Genomic DNA, 22,760 nt, shown 5'->3' with positions numbered 1-22,760 from the left:
CAAAACAGCTAAATGTTCATTTGCAGATAATTTTTTCCTTATTAAATACACATACTTGGAGATGATCACTTTTTCCTTGTTAAATACACGTAGATGTAACCATACTGGAGACTTAAATACTCAGCCATTTTCCTTTATAGATTTTGGTTGAAGAGAATTGACTTGCTTGTTTGGTTTTTTAAAATTACTCCAGAAAAAAATAGAAGATGAAATTTCAAAAAAAGGAAATTTACGAAATACCACTATATCTGGAAATTAATGCTGACACTTACCATTTTTTGTCCAGAGCAAAGAAAGTATTCTCTTAGCATGCTTAACGTGATGGTGGGGGAGTTGTTATCTGGGCCAGTTTCTATGGTTGAGCATAGTACCCAGGCCATCTGTTGCAAATGAAGAAGGGAAGAATTTCACAACAGCCTGTGAGCCCACTGGTAATCAGTTCATTCGCATTTTGTCATGTAATTTTCACTATGTATATTTTACTGACTCAGGGTCTTGAAAATTATCTTTATAAAAGTCATTCTTACATCTGACTTGAGTACTAGAAGTGATATACCATATTGCCTGATGTGAATTAATCTAGGGCATAGACTTAAATATACTGTATATGTATTACAAGAAATATTAATAAACTAATATCCTGTGGCTGGTTAAGGCATCTCTGTAGATCAAATTTAAGAGATGGGGTTCATACAGAGACTAGGGTGATATATTGACAAAATACTGGATTTATGACATGATGAAAACATTCCAAATGATAGAAATCTTTCTTAATAAGTTACATATTAAGTGTCATTTAACAAATACCTTGAAAAATCAATACTTTATGAAGTCTCAAACCAAGACATAGAATTACTTCTCTTTCCTTAGAGTGATCCTCTTGTTTTAAAATTCCAAATTAAGGAAATGCAAAATTAGTTTATCTATACATTTTCTAAATATATCAGATCATTACTGTTTTTTTTCCCCAGCACTTAACAGAACCCCGTTTGACTTGAAAACACACATGTGACTTTTTCTCAACGTCCATTAGTCTTCCCAATAGTTTACAATAAAATAATCAGAAGAAATTTTTTTGAAAGGAGTTCATATCATTTTATCCACATTTGAACTTCCCTGAAGTCAGGGATGAAGTGAAGTATGAAGAGATATATGCATTGGCCTGGCAGGGTAATCAATTTTTAGTGCTTCTCTATCTTCCTATAGGATGTGAATATATAAGTACTTTTGCTACATTACTGAATAAGGTAAGGTGGTAGACAATCATCTTTCCTGCTAAAGGAACAAGGTGTCTTACAATCATCCTTCCTTCTAAAGGAACAAGTCTCCCCTTCTAAAACAATAACTGAAAGAAAGGCTTTTTATATTTTACATACCTGAATAAACATATTGTTATGAAATACATACATGTTGTTGTATGTATAAATATACACCAATAGTAAAAAAAAAATCAAGTTGACCCTCTGCCTTCATGAGTAATAAAAATTAAAAACAACAGTAACATTTTACAGGATTTGAGTCTGATATTTTGTGGCACTTTATTGATTATCAGCACTGTCCGTCATTACATATAACAGTAAGTGCTTTGGAAGAGAAAAACAAGAAAAAATGGAATAAGGCCTTCAAGACATCAGCTTCACGCTGATGGATTTGTCAATACCTCAGTTCTCCATTCCTTTGCCTTTCTGAACTATGTTTATTTAAGCAGTCTTAAGTGTCTTTGCATTTTGACTAAAGCTGAAATTGATGGAAATCAGGTTATCCTTTAGTAAGCTGACAATTTGGGTCCTTGATGTTCAACAATTGAAAAACCAGAAATGATGCCTTGCCAGAAGAAAGTAAATTAAGGAAGTAAAGTGAGAAAGCAAGTTAGGGACAGGAAACATCATTTACACTGTAGGGTCAGTAATTTATAATTGTGGAGCAGTTTTGAAAGTTAGTTTTGTTGGTGATGCAAGTGAAGCCAGTTTTGACTGCAAAACAGATTGGTAGAGGCCAGATGTCATTACTGTTTGACAGCTGTCACGTAACCTAGATGAAAAAGGTCCCAGGCCAGGATTCTTCATGAGCAAATGTCCCCTTTACCAATGGCCATCTCTCCAAGCAGGGCAACAACTGAATGAGCAATGCAATGAGTTCCAAGATAACATCTTAGCAACCAGTTTTCAACTACCAACACCATAAACTGAATTTGCTGCTGAATCTATGTGCTTTTAAAGGACTTGTAAAAACTTTTAATTTTGGCCTCAGAGTTTTGACCTTATATATTAGCCCAGGGTACTTAATCAACTTAGGGAATTAATAGTAGTTTTGTTCTCCACTATCTCTCTCTCATAGGAGGAAAAATATCAGGCCTAACTTAAGTATAGTGTATTAGACTCCGTTGACTTTTGTGAAATATAATAATAGGGTTTTTAAAGGCACTTTTATTATTTTCTGTTTTTTATTTGGAATCATGCAGAGCCCAAGTTAAAGGAAAACATACCTCAAAGCAGGCAAATATCTCTGATGGTTTGGGGATTTTGTTTATTCTGTGGTGTTGGGACAGCAGGGTGGGAGAAATATGTTTAATAAATTTCAGTGGTATAAAAAATGAGACTTTCGTTCTTCATGTTATTACTCTAATATTATTAATATTCTAATGAGAATAGGTGTGACTAGTCATATAACACATATGGAATTTGAGATATAGTTTCCAAATAAGACTAAACAGCATTTCTAGACTCTAGGCTCTACTGTGGAACTAATAATGGTTGACCTGATGCTGTCATCTATATTTCCAGTGTTGAGAATAATTCCGAACTTAATATGTTTGGTTGAATGAATGAATATGTCGTGAAGTGGCATCTTTTGAAAATAATGACAGATTTGAGTCTGAGCTTAAAGATTTTTAATTCATATTTCTGTATTTCTTTTCAGCTCCTTGCATAGGATTCAAGGTTTACCTAAGAGACTTATACTTTTCTTTTTTTTTTTTTAACATCTTTATTGGAGTGTAATTGCTTTACAGTGGTGTGTTAGTTTCTGCTTTGTAACAAAGTGAATCAGCTACACATATACATATGTTCCCATATCTCTTCCCTCTTGCCTCTCCTTCCCACCATCCCTATCCCACCCCTCTAGGTGGACACAAAGCACCGAGCAGATCTCCCTGTCCTATGTGGCTGCTTCCACTAGCTATCTGTTTTACATTTGGTAGTGTATATATGTCCATGTCACTCTCTCACTTCATCCCAGCTTACCCTTCCCCCACCCCCCCTCAAGTCCATTCTCTGCGTCTGTGTCTTTATTCCTGTCCTGCCCCTAGGTTCTTCATAACCATTTTTTTAATTTTAATTTTTTTGTTTTCTTTAGATTCCATATATATGTGTTAGCATACGGTATTTGTTTTTCTCTTTCTGACTCACTTCACTCTGTATCATAGACTGTAGGTCCATCCACCTCACTACAAATAGCTCAATTTTGTTTTTCTTCTATGGCTGAGTAATATTCCATTGTATATATGTGCCACATCTTCTTATCCATTCATCTGTTGATGGACACTTAGGTTGCTTCCATGTCCTGGCTGTTGTACATAGAGCTGCAATGAACATTGTGGTACATGACTCTTTTTGAATTATGGTTTTCTCAGGGTATATGCCTAGTGGGAATGTTGGGTCATATGGTAGTTCTATTTTTACTTTTTTAAGGAAGTTCCATACTGTTCTCCATAGTGGTTGTATCAATTTACATTCCCACCAACAATGCAAGAGGGTTCCCTTTTCTCCACATCCTTTCCAGCATTTATTGTTTGTAGATTTTTTGATGATGGCCATTCTGACTGGTGTGAGGTGATACCTTATTGTAGTTTTGATTAGCATTTCTCTAATGATTAGTGATGTTGAGCATTCTTTCACGTGTTTGTTGGCAATCTGTATATCTTCTTTAGAGAAATGTCTATTTAGGTCTTCTGCCCATTTTTGGATTGGGCTGTTTCTTTTATTGATATTGAACTGCATGAGCTGCTTATAAATTTTGGAGATTAATCCTTTGTCAGTTGCTTCATTTAGAAATATTTTCTCCCATTCTGAGGGTTGTCTTTTCAACTTGTTTATGATTTCCTTTGCTGTGCAAAAGCTTTTAAGATTAATTAGGTCCCATTTGTTTATTTTTCTTTTTATTTCCATTTCCCTAGGAGGTGGGTCAAAAAGGATTCTTGCTGTGATTTATGTCATAGAGTGTTCTGCCTATGTTTTCCTCTAAGAGTTTTATAGTGTCAGACCTTACATTTAGGTCTTTAATCGATGTTGAGCTTAGTTTTTTGTATGGTGTTAGGGAGTGTTCTAATTTCATTCTTTTACTTGTAGCGGTCCAGTTTTCCCACCACCACTTATTGAAGAGGCTGTCTTTTCTCCATTTTATATTCTTGCTTCCTTTATCAAAAATAAGTTGACCATATGTACATGGGTTTATCTCTGGGCTTTCTATCCTGTTCCATTGATCAATATGTCTGTTTTTGTGCCAGTACCATACTGTCTCAATTACTATAGCTTTGTAGTATAGTCTGAAGTCAGGGAGCCTGATTCCTTCAGCTCCGTTTTTCTTTCTCAAGAATGCTTTGGCTATTCGGGGTCTTTTGTGTTTCCATACAAATTGTGAAGTTTTTTGTTCTAGTTATGTAAAAATTGCCATTGGTAGTTTGATAAGGATTTCATTGAATCTGTAGATTGCTTTGGGTAGTATAGTCACTTTCACAATGTTGATTCTTCCAATCCAAGAACATGGTATATGTCTACATCTGTTTGTGTCATCTTTAATTTCTTTCACCAGTGTCTTAAAGTTCTCTGCACGCAGGTCATTGTCTCCTTAGGTAGGTTTATTCCTAGGTATTTTATTATTTTTGTTGCAGTGGTAAATGGGAGTGTTCCCTTAATTTCTTTCAGATTTTTCATCATTAGTGTATGGAAATGCAAGAGATTTCTGTGCATTAATTTTGTATCCTGCTACTTTACCAAATTCATGGATTAGCTCTAGTAGTTTTCTGGTAGCATCGTTAGGATTCTCTATGTATAGTATCATGTCATCTGCAAAAAGTGACAGTACTTCTTGTTTTCCAGTTTGTGTTCCTTTTATTTCTTTTTCTTCTCTGATTGCTGTGGCTAAAACTTCCAAAACTATGTTGAATAATAGTGGTGAGATTGGGCAGCCTTGTCTTGTTCCTGATCTTAGTGGAAATGGTTTCAGTTTTTCACCATTGAGAGCAACGTTGGCTGTGGGTTTGTCATATATGGCCTTTATTATGTTGACGTAAGTTCCCTCTATGCCTACTTTCTGGAGGGTTTTTATCATAAATGGGCATTGAATTTTGTCGAAAGTTTTTCATCTGTTGAGATAATCATATGGTTTTTCTCCTTCAATTTGTTAATATGGTGTATCAAATTGATTGATTTGCATATATTGAAGAATCCTTGCATTCCTGGGATAAACCCCACTTGATCATGGTGTATGATCCTTTTAATATGCTGTCGGATTCTGAATGCTAGTACTTTGTTGAGGATATTTGCATCTATGTTCATCAGTGATATTGGCCTGTAGTTTTCTTTCTTTGAGACATCTTTTTCTGGTTTTGGTAACAGGGTGATGGTGGCCTCATTGAATGAGTTTGGGAGTGTTCCTCCCTCTGCTATATTTTGGAAGAGTTTGAGAAGTATAGGTGTTACCTCTTCTCTAAATGTTTGAAAGAATTCGCCTATGAAGCCATCGGTCTCAATTTCAGTGCTTGTGAGATCTGTTTATATTTTCTATTTCTTCCTGGTTCAGTCTTGGAAGGTTGTGCTTTTCTAAGAATTTGTCCATTTCTTCCAGGTTGTCCATTTTATTGGCCTATAGTTGCTTGTAGTAATCTCTTATGATCCTTTGTATTTTTGCAGTATCAGTTGTTACTTCTTTTTCATTTATAATTCTATTGATTTGAGTCTTCTCCCTTTTTTTCTTGATAAGTCTGGCTAATGGTTTATCAATTTTGTTTATCTTTTCAAAGAACCAGCTTTTAGTTTTATTGATCTTTGCTGCTGTTTCCTTCAGTTCTTTTTCATTTATTTCTTAACTGATCTTCATGATTTCTTTCCTTCTGCTAACTTTGGGGTTTTTTTGTTCTTCTTTCTCTAATTGCTTTAGGTTTAAGTTTAGGTTGTTTATTTGAGGTGTTTCTTGTTTCTTGAGGTAGGATTGTATTGCTATAGACTTGCCCCTTAGAACTGCTTTTGTTGCATCCCATAGGTTTTGGATCATCTTGTTTTCATTGTCAGTTGTTCCTAGGTACTTTTTTATTTCCTCTTTGATTTCTTTAGTGATCTCTTGGTTATTAAGTAGCGTATTGTTTAGCCCCCATGTGTTTGTATTTTTTACAGGTTTTTTCCTGTAATTGATATCTAGTCTCATAGCATTGTGGTCGGAAAGGATACTTGATATGATTTCAATTTTCTTAAATTGACCAAGGCTTGATTTGTGACCCAAGATATGGTCTATCCTGGAAAATATTCCATGAACACTTGAGAAGAAGTGTATTCTGTTATTTTTGGATGGAATGTCCTATAAATCTCAATTAAATCCATCTTTTTTAATGTGTCATTTAAAGCTTGTATTTCCTTATTTCTTTTCATTTTGGATGATCTATCCAGTAGTGAAAGTGGGGTGTTAAAGTCCCCTACTATGATTGTGTTACTGTCGATCTCCCCTTTTATGGCTGTTAGCATTTGCCTTATGTATTGAGGTGCTCCTATGTTGGGTGCCTACATATTTACAATTGTTATATCTTCTTCTTGGATTGATCCCTTGATCATTATGTAGTGTCCTTCTTCGTCTCTTGTAATAGTCTTTATTTTAAAATCTGTTTTATCTGATAGAGAATTGCTACTCCAGTGTTCTTTTAATTTCCATTTCCATGGAATATCTTTTTCCATCCCCTCATTTTCCATCTGTATGTGTCCCTAGGTCTGAAGTGGGTCTCTTGTAACAGCATATATACGGGTCTTGTTTTTGTATCCATTCATCCAGTGTATGTCTTTTGGTTGGAACATTTAATCCATTTACATTTAAGGTAATTATTGATATGTATATTCCTATGACCATTTTCTTAATTGTTTTTGGGTTTGTTATTGTAGGTCTTTTCCTTCTCTTGTGTTTCCTGCCTAGAGAAGTTACTTTAGCATTTGTTGTAAAGCTGGTTTGGTGGTGCTTAATTCTCGTAGCTTTTGCTTCTCTCTAAAGGTTTTAATTTCTCCATCGAATCTGAGTGAGATCCTGCTGCATAGAGTAATCTTGGTTTTAGGTTTTTCTCTTTCATCACTTTAAATATGTCCTACCACTCCCTTCTGGCTTGAATCGTTTCTGCTGAAAGATCAACTGTTAACCTTATGGGGATTCCCTTGTATGTCATTTGTTGTTTTTCCCTTGCCGCTGTTAATATTTTTTCTGTGTATTTAATTTTTGATAGTTTGATTAATAAGTGTCTTAGAGTGTTTCACCTTGGATTTATCCTGTATGGGACTCTCTGTGCTTCCTGGAGTTGAGTGACTATTTCCTTTCTCATATTAGGGAAGTTTTCAACTATGATCTCTTCAAATATTTTCTCAGTCCCTTTCTTTTTGTCTTCTTTTTCTGGGATCCCTATAATTCAACTGTTGGTGCATTTAATGTTGTCCCAGACGTCTCTGAAACTGTCCTCAATTCTTTATTTTCTTTATTCTGCTCTGCAGTAGTCATTTCCACTATTTTATCTAACAGGTCACTTATCCTTTCTTCTGCTATTGTTTCCTTCTAGAGAATTTTTTATTTCATTTATTGTGTTGTTCATCATGGTTTGCTCATTAGTTCTTCTTGGTCCTTGTTAAACGTTTCTTGTATTTTCTCCATTCTATTTCCAGAATTTTGGATCATCTTTACTATCACTACTCTGAATTCTTTTTCAGGTAGACTGCCTATTTCCTCTTCATTTGTTTAGTCTGGTGGGTTTTTACCTTGCTTATTTAACTGCTATGTGTTTCTCTGTCTTCTCATTTTACTTAACTTACTGTGCTTGGGGTCTCCTTTTCACAGGCTGCAGGTTTGTAGTTCCCGTTGTTTTTGGTGTCTGCCCCCAGTGGCTATGGTTGGGTCAATGGGTTTTGTAGGCTTCGTCATGCAGGGTACTAGTGCCTGTGTTCTGGTGGATGAGGCTTGATCTTGTCTTTCTGGTGGACAGGACTGCGTCCGGTGGTGTGTTTTGGGGTGTCTGTGACCTAATTATGCTTTTAGGCAGCCTCTCTGCTAATGGGTGGTGTTGTGTTCCTGTCTTGCTAGTTGTTTGGCATGGGGTGTCCAGCACTGCAGCTTTCTGGTCGTTGAGTGGAGCTGGGTCTTAGAATTGAGATGGAGGTCTCTCAGAGAGCTTTCGCCATTTGATATTACATGGGAGCCGGGAGGTCTCTGGTGGACCAGTGTCCTGAACTTGCCTCTGCCACCTCAGAGGCACAGGTGTGACATCCAGCCAGAGCACCAAGACCCTGTCAGCCACACAGCTCAAAAGAAAAGGAAGAAAGAATGAAAGAAAGAAAGAAAGAAAAAAACAAAATAAAGTAAAATAAAGTTATTAAAAGTAAAAAAATTTTTAAGTAATTAAAAAAAAGAAAAACAGAAAGAAAGAAGAGAGCAATGAAACCAAAAACCAAATCCACCATGGTAACAAGTGCTAAAAGCTATATATACAAAAACAAAAATAAACTGAAAAAAAAAAAAAAAAGGACAGAGCTATACAGACCAAATCACACAAAGAAGCATACACATACACACTCACAAAAAGACAAAAAGGAAAAAAGTATATATATTGTTGCTCCCCAAGTCCACTGCCTCAATTTTGGGATGATTTGTTGTCTATTCAGGTATTCCACAGATGCAGGGTACATCAAGTTGATTGTGGAGATTTAATCCGCTGCTCCTGAGGCTGCTGGGAGAGATTTCCCTTTCTCTTCTGTGTTCACACAGTTCCTGGGATTCAGCTTTGGATCTGAACCCGCCTCTGCGGGTAGGTCGCCTGAGGGCGTCTGTTCTTCGCTCAGACAGGACGTGGTTAAAGTAGCAGCTGCTTCGGGGGCTCTGGCTCACTCCGGCCGGGGGGGAGGGAGGGGCACGGAGGCGGGGCAAGCCTGCTGCGGCAGAGACTGGCGTGAGGTTGCACCAGCCCGAGGCGCACCGTGCGTTCTCCCGGGGAAGTTGTCCCTGGATCACGGGACCCTGGCGGTGGCGGGCTGCACAGGCTCCCGGGAGGGGAGGTGTGGAGAGTGACCTGTGCTCGCACACAGGCTTCATGGTGGCGGCAGCTGCAGGCTTATCGTCTCATGCCCATCTCTGGGGTCCGCGCTGTTAGCCGCGGCTCGCGCCCGTCTCTGGAGCTCCTTTAAGCGGCGCTCTTAATCCCCTCTCCTTGCGCACCAGGAAACAAACAGGGAAGAAAAAGTCTCTTGCCTCTTCGGCAGCTCCAGACTTTTTCCCCTTTTTCCCGGGCTCCCTCCCGGCTAGCCATGGTGCAGTAACCCCTTCAGGCTGTGTTCACGCAGCCAACCCCAGTCCTCTCCCTGCTCTCCGACCGAAGCCCGAGCCTCAGCTCCCAGCCCCGCCCGCCCCGGCGGGTGAGTAGACAAGCCTTTTGGGCTGGTGAGTGCAAGTCGGCACCGATCCTCTGTGCGGGAATCTCTCCGCTTTGCCCTCCGCACCCGTTGCTGCGCTCTCCTCCGGGGCTCCAAAGCTTCCCGCCTCCGCCACCCGCAGTCTCCGCCCGCGAAGGGCCTTCATAGTGTGTGGAAACCTTTTCTCCTTCACGGCTCCCTCCCACTGGCGCAGGTCCCATCCCTATCCTTTTGTCTCTGTTTTTTTCTTGCCCTACCCAGGTACGTGGGGAGTTTCTTGCCTTTTGGGAGGTCTGAGGTCTTCTGCCAGCGTTCAGTAGGTGTTCTGTAGGCGTTGTTCCACGTGTAGATGTATTTCTGATGTATCTGTGGGGAGGAAGGTGATCTTCATGTCTTATTCTTCTGCCATGTTGAAGGTCGAGCCTTACACTTTTCCAATAAATTTTTCTAATGAAGTTCCTGTTGCTTTTGTCAGCTCTCAAGGCTAACACGGTGTAGTGGGAGGTGCAGTGCTATGTTGGGAAGATCACAGTTTTCGAGGGAGACAAAATTGGGTTCTGATCCCAGTTTAGCTATTTACCACCTGTGTTTTCAGGCAGTGAATAGCAGAACTGGGATCAGGTATCCTCCTGGATGTTGAGTTGTGCCATGTGTAAAAATGAGAATAATCATCTAAATCCTTCATTGAACAAGCAGTCAGTAGACCTAACATACTGCCTGGTTCATAGCAGGCACTGAGATTACATAACTGGATGATTTATGAATCATATTGTTATCCAACCAGGTTTGTTTGCCCAATATGCGGCAAGTCAAAATGCAGAGATGCCTAGGTTTGCAGGAAAGAGAGGGTTTATTCACGAGGCAGCCAAGTAATGAGGAACAAGTCTCAGAACCACCTCCACAAAGGCAACGGCTTGGGGGTATTTATGAGGAAAAATAAAGAAGCAGGGTGGTCTAAGGCATGGGGAGCTGGGGAAAGGTGATTGGAAAAAGGTGCAGTAATTGTTGTTCCACACAGGTAACTCATCTACAGGCTTCTGTTCACTCAAAAATGAAGGCCCTTTGCAAGATCTGAGGGTGGAGTTTTCAGCCCTCTGATGTCAAAAGATCACCCAGTGAACACTCACATGTGCCCAGTTGAAGGGTCAGTGGTCCTATCCAGTTTTAACCAGCTCAGTGCAGAGTAGACACAGCTAAGTGCAAGTTCCTGGAAAATGACTCAGGCAAACATCTTATTGTTTAGGCGAGGTGCTCTTGGAGGACATGCAAGTCTTTTGTAGACCTTGATTAATGAAGGCAGGTGAAATGGATTTGACTAATGATTACTCACAGTTTCATTATTTTTGAAAGAGTAGCAAGTGAAAGGAAAATGGCTACAATGTTTTGAACATTTTTCACTTTCTTCTTGTTTTACCAGAGGATGACTTTTTTCATGAACTCCCAGAAACCTTTCCATCTGATCCACCTGAGCCTCTGCCACATTTCCTTATTGAGCCTGAAGAAGCTTATATTGTGAAGAATAAGCCTGTGAACCTGTACTGTAAAGCCAGTCCCGCCACCCAGATCTACTTCAAGTGCAATAGTGAATGGGTTCATCAGAAGGACCACATAGTAGATGAAAGGGTAGACGAAACCTCTGGTGAGTTTTCCATTGCATTTCGATTGCTGTTTAGGATTCACTTACTACTTTGGCATGTTGTCATATTGTTCTTTCAGTTATTTAAATTGAAAATAGAATTATTATCCTTTGGTAAAAAGTTTTAAATCAGTTTGGTTAAGACGTGGTGATCTCTTTCCATGCATTGCAAAGTAAAATGTGATGAATAAATCTTGACTTGATTCCTGTTAGACTGCATAGAATTAAGGCATGGTTCATGCTTAAGAAGGTAAATAATGAGAGTGAATAGACTGAATTATGGTAAATAAATACCCCAGTAGAAGATGACCTTGAATTTCACTTGTGCGTCAAGTCTGGTGTCAGGTCTAAATATCCTGGGATTGAGGAACATGTTCAATTAAGGATAAATGGTAGATGTTTACATGACTGTCAAATGTTAATTTCCATGCATAGTTTCCCCTTATATATTTTTTAACAATTTTTAAACATTGTAGACTCAAAATATTCTGTACCTTTAACTTACATCTAAAAATGAATCCTAATTACCTAATTCTTGGCTAAAGTTAAATCAAGAGTGATTGAGAATAGTGATATTGTGGGATCCACAAAGAGAAGTTGTGGGTGTAGACTCCATCTGGGTGGGTCTTGTCAGAGTATCTTTGCTTCTGGCATTGTTAAAACTCCTGGCTTTATTGCTCTGTAAACATCATTCTTAATAGTAAAATACTAAAGGCAAAGAGGATGAAGTAGATCTTAATAAACGGTGGGATTTACACTGGCTATAAAGGAAACTTTCTTGGTAGGAAATCTTTATTCCACAATGGGTAAGTTAAGATAGTTCTGGAAACCCCTAGAGTTATTTTAAACTTAAAAGATATATATCTTTCTATAATGATTCAGCAGTTTTTGGTCTCCAGTAGGGAGAATCACAATTTGAACTTTCACATCCCTTCTAGATCTGTGATTTATGTTGACATGTATTTTAAAAATTAAGACTTTATTGATCAATATGTCCAAGCTAAATAGTGGCAAGTATGATAAAAGTGAAAGCATTTAAATATCTTCATTTTCTTTCATAAATATCTCTACGTACCAAAATGGATACATGTTTTCAAAATTCAATTGTAATTAATTCATATTTGTATCCAAATGTTGGTTAATGAGGGGCAAGCAGTGACCAGCATTTGAAGGAAATCTGCTTTCAGTGTCTCTAATAATAAAGAGCTCTTAGGTGATGGAGCATAAATAGAACAGACTGTGAGAGGCCTGAGAAGAGGCATCTTTTAAAAAAAAAGCATGCAAGACATATACTTATGTAACACAAATGGTCTTAGAAAATCAGGTGGCAGCTCTACATAATTGTCAATTTGTGAATCAATATGCTCACTGCATGCAAGCTGATGACTATAGAAATAACTGGGTATCCAACTGTATGGTCTCTTCCTTCAGGGAATTGGTCTATTACACATCTTGGTCTAATTACTGAGTAAATAACTCCACCAGATGTCTTCAAAATCTCATGAATTGAGTTTTATTTGTTTCAGCTCATTTATTTGTAAAGATTTCAAACACACACGTTTTAATAGTAAGAGGAAAAGAAAGAAATCACAAAACTAAAATGAGAGTCATAAACATACTTAGGCTTGTCTTTACTAGATTAATGAAAAAGCTTTTATAGGAAGATTGTGAATAAAGACAAAAGTGCCCTGATCTGGAGCACCTCTAGCAGCTTTATGCTATCTTGGTAGTGTGTGTGTGTGTGTGTGTGTGTGTGTATTTTTCTTTTCTTTCTTTTTTTTTTTTTTTTGCGGTACACGGGCCTCTCACTGTTGTGGCCTCTCCCATTGCAGAGCACAGGCTCAGGACGCACAGGCTCAGCGGCCATGGCTCACGGGCCCAGCCACTCCGCAGCATGTGGGATCTTCCCAGACCGGGGCACGAACCCTTGTCCCCCTGCATCGGCAGGTGGACTCTCAACCACTGCGCCACCAGGGAAGCTCTATTTTTATTTTCTTTTTAAAGGACATTTCCTCTCCATAAAGCATTATATTTTTTACTATTTCTACATAAAATTAATTACTATTGCATATACCCATGATTAAAAATACTTCTTAAAGCAACTATAAATGAAAATATATGGCATGTTTCAAATTCAGAAGGGAATAGATTAGAGCTAAGGAAAGATTTATCAGCCCTAATACTTGCATAGTATTCATATTTGGAGTGGAACACAACATATTTTTTTGTTGTCTTTTGTTTTTATCCAAAACTGTACAAGATAGTGAGCATCCAGGAGAATGATTACCTTTAGATTTAGAAAAAAGACAGAGATACCCACAGATACTAGTATTATTTGGTATTGTTCTTAACACACTAGCCAATGCAATTAGACAAGACAAATAATTGAAAAACATAAAAATTATAAAGCAAGTTGAAAACTATCATTTGGACAAATATGATTTTGTAGGTCTGGAAAACTTATGTAGTTTCATAGGAAAAAATTGAAAAAACATTAAGAGAATATAGAAAAGTGGCTGATAAAAGATATACATAACCCATCAACTTTTCTAAGTACGGTCGATTCAAATTATAATGGAATAAAATATATAATTTACAATAACAATGTAAAAAATGTAGATACAAAGCTATCAAGAAATTTGTAGAATTTTAGAAGAATATAAAAATCTACTCAGAGACCAAAAAAAAAATAGAATGACTTGAATAAATAGAAAGACATATCTTGTTCTTAGATAGAAAGACAATATTTTTTTTTTTTTTTTTTTTTTTTTTGCGGTATGCGGGCCTCTCACTGTTGTGGCCTCCCCCGTTGCGGAGCACAGGCTCCGGACGCGCAGGCTCCGGACGCGCAGGCTCAGCGGCCATGGCTCACGGGCCCAGCCGCTCCGTGGCATATGGGATCCTCCCAGACCGGGGCACGAACCCGTATCCCCTGCATCGGCAGGCGGACTCTCAACCACTTGCGCCACCAGGGAGGCCCGACAATATTTTTAAATGTTTGCTATTTGTAAATGAATCCATAAAGTCACCAACATTGTATGAAAAATAATTTGTGAAAATAGCTGGAAGAATTATAAAATAGTGGCATAATAAGGAAATATCAGCTTTTTATAAGTGTATTATAAGGCTAAAGAAGTTTGATCGTAGCAAAGAATAAGATACACAGATTAATGGACCAAAATAGAAACCAGGAAATAAAATCTAAGGCATTTTACAATATGTTGAAGATGATTTTTAAACCCACAACGTAGGCAGTTGGAAAAGTAATAAATAAATAAATAAAGTTTGAGTTCTAGATCATTCTTTAGAATAAAATAAATTCTAGATGTTAGGGCGTAACATCATCATCATTATCATCATCACTGTCATCATTGTTGTCATTCGTAGTCATCACCATCGTCACTGGGAGAACATTTTGGCAATTTGTTAGTTGGTTGTTTGGTTTCAATGGTGATCAAAGCTTTTTTAATGAAGACAAAATCCAGAAGCTTTATAAGAAAACATTATTTTTTTAAAAGCATTATTAAATTTAAATAAAGCAAGAAAACTACAAAAACCAAGGGACAGATACATACTAATCAAAGGGCTAATTTAATTAATATATTACTAGCTCTTAAAATATGTTTAAGAAAAAGATCTGCAACCCAGTATAAAAAATTGAGCAGAGTTTGGAAATGGAGGTATAGGAAAAGAAATGTAAATGGTAAATACACATCTAAGAAAATGTTGTCAAGATCAGCACAGTTCTTAGTATACAGTGTTGATGAAGGAGTGGGATAGGGGTATTTCATACTTTGTTGATGAGGTTGCAAATTGATATAGTCTTTTTGAAGATCAATTTGAAAATACCTATCAATATTTAAATGTATACACTCTTTCACTCAGTAACTACAAGTTTAGGAACTATCTAAAAATAAAATTCCTGGGCTTCCCTGGTGGCGCAGTGGTTGAGAGCCAGCCTGCCGATGCGGGGGACGCGGGTTCATGCCCCTGTCCGGGAGGATCCCGCATGCTGCGGAGTGGCTGGGCCCATGGGCCGTGGCCGCTAGGCCTGCGTGTCCGGAGCCTGTGCTCCACAACGGGAGAGGCCGCAACAGTGAGAGGCCCGCAAACCGCAAAAATATATATATAAATAAAATAAATAAAATAAATAAATAAATAAAATTCCTAATGAGCACAAAGACTTGTATGAAAGGTGGTCCATTGCACCCTTGTTGCAATTAGCATATCAAGGGCTGTTCAACTCTAGGATGGAATACTGTGCTGCTTTGTAAAACAGTGAGGTTTCTCCATATGTGAAGCTGTAGAAAAATCTCTCAGATAAAATATGAAATGAAAACCAAAGTACAGAACATTGTGTGCAATATGTCCTTATTATGGAAAAAAGAGAATGCACATGTATTTGTCTATGCATTGGGATTTTTTTGAGAAACATACAAGCAGCTGACAGCTCAGAATCTGGGGCAGTAAGATACTTCTTTTATTGTTTGATTTTTGTTCAATCCTGTGAATGTTTTATTTTCTTGATAGATAATGAAACCTGAATTTTAAAAGCCCCAAACTACTTTATTGCGTCTCTTTGCCTGTTATCATAAATCTCCAATCTGTACAACTACTGGAAGTGGGGAGATTTGTAGGCCTCATATTAGAGCTCTTTGCTTTCCTGTGAGATCAGAACACTGTGAATAGAATTGAACTGCTCGGTTTGGGGTTTTTTTCCTCTGAAGTTAGATTCACCTGCAACTTTGGTGCTCAACTCTTCATTTAATACAGTCTGAGTATTGTTTTGTTATGGGCCTTAGAGATTCTTAATATCAAGAAATGTTAGGATACATTGTCTTGAAATATATTACAAATTAGAGAAATTTTCTTGGCATTTTAAAAATCAAATTGGTTCTCAGATGATAGGACAGAGAGAAGTCATTGCAAACAAGTTTGTTTTTATAGGTCCCTCTACTTTAGAATAATGTATAATAATCCGGAAGCATGTGGCAATCAGGTACATTGCCTTGCAACTAAGAAAAATCAACCGCATTCAGTAAAATCTCCATCAGAAGTACGTTTTAATTAAAAAACTACAAAATAACAAAACAAAAAAGAACAAAAGTTTCTCTCCAATTCACAAAATTCTTACTTTTAATATGCTCTCTTGCTCTGAAGTATTAAGTAAATGATTATTTATATTCACTGAGCAAAGCTATTCCATTGATCATAAAATATACTGATTAAAGATCATTCATTACTGTTACTGTTTGCTTTTCCATCATTTAAATCACATTTGCACTTCTTGCAAACATGTAATATTAAGAAACAGAAAAGTGGAAAGCAGCATATATTAGATGGTTTAGAAATTTTCAATGTTGAGAAGCTCTTGATTTGATAATATAGTAATAAGTACCCATGTTCCTTTCAGGATTCCAAAGAAATCTAGATCTACTCAAAATTTTATCGTTACATTTTTACAAAAAGCTCAGGCTTGGTTGCTTGCTTTCTATTTACTTGAAGCCTTTTCAACCCTTGTTTCCATGGTACCTAAGATTCACCATTGAAAAGTAAATATTTCCCCTCTGTGAAGAAGCAAGGGAGTTTAGAAAACCTCCGTTGGCTTGAAATTTTACTAAACCCTAGGTTTTTCCTTTTCATCTTGTTTGCTCACAATAGCAGAATATTATCAATAGGACCAACATGACAACAACACAGAGAGTTCCAAGCTTTATACTGAATGTCATGTATTATGACATTTAGTCATCACAGCAATCTTATGAGATAATTTTGTGATTCTCCTTTTGCAAATGAGAAAACTGAGGCTCAGCAGAATAAAGAAACTAATTTGCCCCAGTTGCATAGCTAGGAGGTGACAGAGTCAAGATGTGAACCCAGGGTTCTCTGATTCCAAAGCCTCTGCTCTTGGCCCTGTAGTCAGTGTCTCCCTAAATTCTGCCATAACTTTGAACACAGAACTAAATTGAGCTAAAAAAAAAGAGCTATGTAATACAATTATCCGTTTTCTCAGGAAAGAAAATCTGGTTCTAAATGTCAGCTAAACATTTATCTTTCATGCTATTCATCTCCCTTCTTGCCTTGTGTCAAGTTTTTCATATGTGACCCTTTGTGGTTCTTTAATAATTAAGATAGTGCTTATTAGGATTTGATTATTTTTATTTGTGAAGGTATTTAACATTTGGACAAATAGCAAAATTGGAAAGAATTTCAATTGGTGAGCAAAAGGTGAGCCTTAACAGAAAAAAAGAAATTGATGAAGGGAAACTATACTTGGATACAAATTAAAGTAAATTGCCTTTACTCAAGACAGAGCTTTTAAAAAATATATTGTGCTCACTCAGATCCCCATTTGTTACAAGAGTGTCACAGTTGAAATTCTTTGTCCTCGTCTGCCTATTTTACCTTTTTATTCTCTTTATTTTATTCCTCTTTATTCCATTCCATCAGCAAAAACAGAAATCTCAGCTTTATCCCTTCTTTCAGTCGCCAAAGTGATCATCAAATACTACTAATTCCTTCTCAGAATTCTCCCATAAAACATCCTTCTGTTTTTAATTCTTCCTGCTACTCCCCTAGTATAGGCCTTAATTATATACCTCTTAGATTATTTAAATAGCCTCCTACACTTTCTTGGTGTCAGCCTTTCTCCTCAGCAATTAATTCTCCAGGTAGTTATAGGCCTAAAGAACAGACCCGAGTGTTTATATCATTCCATTTCTTAAAATATATGTCTTTCCTTTGTCCATGGAATAAAGCATATCCTCCTTGGTCATATATTCAAAAGCTTCAGTACAGTCTGTTCTTAATCAAACTTTCTAGCCTTATTTTAATAGTTTCCCCCCCACCGCATTCTCTGTATGCTAGGCCAGTTTGGTTTTTCCTCTTAAACTGTGTTCAGTGAACCACCAGTGTCTTATAAGTGCTATTTGGGAAAAAAACAAAAAGGAAACAAACAAAAAGCTTTGCAGTCAAATAATTTTGGAAACACTGCAATAATTATATTCCCCTTTTGGAGAAAGTATAAAGTATATTTGCATGTAGAAGTCCCAGGAAAGCGCTGAAGTGGAAAAATATTTTTTAACCTCATATTGTTTGGTAGCTGAACTCTTTCTCTCAGAACCTCTGTTAAAATATCATGAGAACTTAATGTCACACCAAGACATGATTTAGAAAATGCTGCTCATACATTTTCAAAGGGAAATTATGTAAGATTTGTTTAAATTTTATTAAAATGAATGCAAACACTCTACACTTTCGTGTCTTAGGATCCTAGAAGGTTTAAGCTGTGAGACTGAAACAGTCATTTAAACTCTATGAATTATTGGCCTGCTTCTCATTAAATTATATTAAAGTGAGCATAATCAGTTGTTTTTTTTTTGTTTGTTTGTTTTTGTTTTTTTTGCGGTACGCGGGCCTCTCACTGCTGTGGCCCCTCCCGTTGCGGAGCACAGGCTCCGGACGCGCAGGCTCAGCGGCCATGGCTCACGGGCCCAGCCGCTCTACGGCATGTGGGATCTTCCCGGACCGGGGCACGAACCCGTGTCCCCTGCATCAGCAGGTGGACTCTCAAACACTGCACCACCAGGGAAGCCCTCATTTTCTGTTATCATGACTTAATGGTGCTACTTTTGTCATATGGAACTTTAGAAAATAGGTCTGGTCATCTCCTGGCCTATTCCTAATTTTAGTTATTTGAAAGGGACAGTTATCACTTCTCCTTTCCCAAGTTCTCTCTCCTCTTCAGTCTAAATATTATGAGCTGAAGAGTAAGCTCCATGAATTCAGGGATTATGTCTATCTTTTTTGCTATTCTAGTTCCATGCTTAACTTGGTGTTGGGTTCTTAGTAGGTGCTCAATAAACGTGTGTTGTATGAAATAATGTTTCTTTATACCGTACTTTCCTCCATCCTACCTCTGTTAAAATCCTACTCATTCTTTTTTTTTTTTTTTTGCGGTACGCGGACCTCTCACTGTTGTGGCCTTTCCCGTTGTGGAGCACAGGCTCCGGACGCGCAGGCTCAGCGGCCACGGATCACGGGCCTAGCAGCTCCGCTGCATGTGGGATCTTCCCAGACCGGGGCACGAACCCGTGTCCCCTGCATCGGCAGGCGGACTCTCAACCACTGCGCCACCAGGGAAGCCCCCAAAATCCTACTCATTCTTAAAGAAGTATCTCAAAAGCAATATCATAGGTGAATCCTTCTATAAAACCCCAAGTCACAGCATAAACATGTCTGCTTTTCACTTATTTGTGCTTCCATTTTCATTATACTCATAAATGTGAAATGTATATGTGTATTATACATAAGAAGTTATCAATATTCAGTAATTTTTGAGGTACAAAAAGGGCAGTTTCTTGTAATTCAATATGATATGTTATTTATGATATATATAAAATCTCTGTCTCTTCAACTAGATTGGAATGGTATGGTAGGGCCTGTGTTTTGTAAAGCTTTGTCTTTTGTAGTTTATAACATATGGCATTAAGCACAAGAGATGATGAATAAAAGTTTGTTTGTGAGATTGTAGCCATTCATCCTACTAAATTTGGGTAACTGAAATGTAGTGATACATACTAATGATGTTTTTATTTGGAATACTTCATGAATAGGTAATTTGAGAAATGTACAAACAAAGCATAATCTTCTATAAGAGTAGTTATTTACACATTAAATACACACAATTTTCAGACCAGTTGTTATTCTCCATGCAAAATAATTACTGTAAACTTAGTTCTCATTAATAGAGTTAATATTTTCAAAAGGAAGTTAGGTGGGCTTTGTTTAAATTTTAGTAAATGATGCATAAAATTTGGAAGCCCTATTTGAACTTTGTTCCATATTTTGTTATGTAATTCAGTGGGAGTATTGCCTTTGCAAGAATAGAGCCTTATATTTGTAATATGTTTGTCTGCCAATGAAGATAAATGATTCTGGAATATAAATCAATTATTTATTTGATTTCCTTCTCAAAGGTCCTTCTTTCAATACTAGAAACTAACAATTTTTCTTTTTGGTATGAGGCTAGCCCCAAAATAAAAATAGAAAACTGGCAAGGATCTATGTAGTACATTAAGGCTTTTCCACTGAGTTAATCAGGTAACTTGGCAAGAAAGTAGTTACTGGGCTTCCCTGGTGGTGCAGTGGTTGAGAGTCCGCCAGCCGATGCAGGGGACATGGGTTCGTGCCCTGGTCCGGGGAGATCCCACATGCCAAGGAGCAGCTGGGCCCGTGAGCCATGGCCGCTGAGCCTGCGCGTCCAGAGCCTGTTTTCCGCAACGGGAGAGGCCACAACAGTGAGAGGCCCGCGTACCGCAAAAAAAAAAAAAAGAAAGAAAGTAGTTACCAGTTACTGATAACAGAATATTAATTATCCCGAAATATATACTTTTTCATATTCTTCATTTTTTAGTGCTCACAATTGATTTATCCTAATTTCACATCGATGTTTTCTTTAAATACCTGGGTTCACATGGCCAACATAATCCCAGCTGCAATTACAAAAGTTGGTTGGATTGGAGTTCCAGAACTTGGATTTTAGTTGCTTTCATTCCATTCTAGCGTGAAAATAGTCTTGGCTAGCTGAGTGATTTGGGCTCTCACTGTATATAAAGCTGGTTTTTGTTTCCATTCTTTTCCTAACTTACAAACAGAAGTGAGTACTTGAAAAATTTGGGGCTACACATTTGGATTCCTTTTGTTTCTAATATGTCGTTGTCATGAAGTTTTTATTGTTGTTGTTGTGTGTTTTATAATTCCAATATTTGCAAACATCAATATTATAGATTCTGTACATAACGAAAAACACCCTGACTACACCGTATTTACAGAGCTATATAATTTTAATTCAGCTTTTTCCCATGGGGAAGATTTTTAAGATTTAAATTACATACTGTATAGAAAAATGTAACACCATGTATTTTTTAATACATGATTGTATTAAACATGATTGTAGAGTAAGAACATGATTGTAAAGGCAAGAACACCTCACATCTTTCAATGTAGTTTTAGCTAGCTATGTTTCATTAGAGGAAAACAGAAATTTTCTAAAATTATATACAGTGAGAGTTTTTAATGTAATGAACACAAAGGAATTCTCCCCTGCCAGTTAACACTTAGGGCAAGGTTACTTGTAACGCATTACTCCTTTTTCTTCCTACAGTTAAGATGAAAGCATTGATTAATACAGTGTAATCAAGGATATGCATATAAGTTGATATGTAAGTACATACATATGTATATTTGTGTGAGTGTGTTTGTGTGTGTGCCTTTCTAAATTTTGAGAAGAGAAGATCAAACGCTACCCACCCCTAGGCTAATACAGAGACTACAATAAAAAACAGGAGTCCAAGAACCGTTCTTCACTAGATTACTTGCTACCCAAATAGGGCATTTCAGGAGCACAACTAGTGATTGTGTTGCTATAGCAGTTTTGCCATGTGCCCAGCACCATGCATATGCCGTGGCTTAGAGTTTTAATATGCCCACTTCAAAGTGAGAATAGCACAAGTGTTAAAAGCCATGATGTATTTTTAATCTAATGTTTGGCTAAAATATGTAAGTGTTTTAAAGAGAGTTCTTTATTTTCATGGGAAGGAACATACTTAACAGAGTTCCAGATTATAATATGAAATGGATTTATCAACTTATTTAAGGAAGTTTGAGAACAATTTCAGCTTAAAAAAGAAGGTTAGGGGCTTCCCTGATGGCGCAGTGGTTGAGAGTCCGCCTGCCAATGCAGGGGACACGGGTTCATGCCCTGGTCCGGGAAGATCCCACATGCCGCGGAGCGGCTGGGCCCGTGAGCCATGGCCGCTGAGCCTTCGCGTCCGGAGCCTGTGCTCCGCAGCGGGAGAGGCCACAACAGTGAGAGGCCCACGTACCGCAAAAAAAAAAAAAAAAAAAAAAAAAAAAAGAAGGTTAGCTTCCTAAAGAGCATGAATTTCTCTCCAAATTTAAATGTTCTTTTTTGGTGTCTGTACCTATTATGCTAAATATAAATAAACCTGGTTGATAATTATGCAATAACGACCCAGGTTGTTGTCCTTCTTATTTTGTGATGTCAGGAATTGTTACCCATTCTGTTTGAGGTTCTGTATCTATCACTAAATCTTCCTATTCAATATTCTCCCAATACTTGGCTCAAAATTTTCTCTCCTCACCCCACATTTTTTAGGCATCTTAAAAAACGGAACAGATAAATTTTTAGTTAAAAAAATATTGCAATCAGTGAATAATCTAATGCTGAAACTTGAGGGGTGAAGCCTTTACTTGCTCTGGATTCTTTAGTCTTCTCCCGCAAATATCATCAATCCAGAATCATCCCTTAGCTAGGGATTTTCAGAGCCCTCTTAGGGATGCCTGTTGAAATAACCAGTCTTGCTAATTCCTCTGAAAAGCACTATTTGGAGATACAAAACCAGCATATAAAACATGAGAACTACAATTAGCAAAATATCAAGGTCTGGCAAAAAAGCAAG

The 22,760-nt window shown here is 37.5% G+C and overlaps 1 protein-coding gene across 3 annotated transcripts in view; it reads left to right on the top strand.

Annotated features, from left to right (window-relative positions):
* Window positions 1-22,760, top strand: part of UNC5C (unc-5 netrin receptor C) — a 406,146-nt gene that overhangs the window by 230,089 nt on the left and 153,297 nt on the right. For all 3 annotated transcript variants that reach the window (XM_060115244.1, XM_060115238.1, XM_060115249.1), the window contains exon 2: window positions 11,059-11,280. In XM_060115244.1, the coding sequence (XP_059971227.1) occupies window positions 11,059-11,280 (222 nt within the window). The remainder of the gene's footprint in view (window positions 1-11,058; window positions 11,281-22,760) is intronic.

Source organism: Mesoplodon densirostris, chromosome 1 (assembly GCF_025265405.1).
Source record: "Mesoplodon densirostris isolate mMesDen1 chromosome 1, mMesDen1 primary haplotype, whole genome shotgun sequence".
NCBI classification, from domain to species: domain Eukaryota; kingdom Metazoa; phylum Chordata; class Mammalia; order Artiodactyla; family Ziphiidae; genus Mesoplodon; species Mesoplodon densirostris.
Note: the sequence above shows the minus strand (reverse complement) of the source record. Positions and strands in the feature narration are given on the sequence as shown.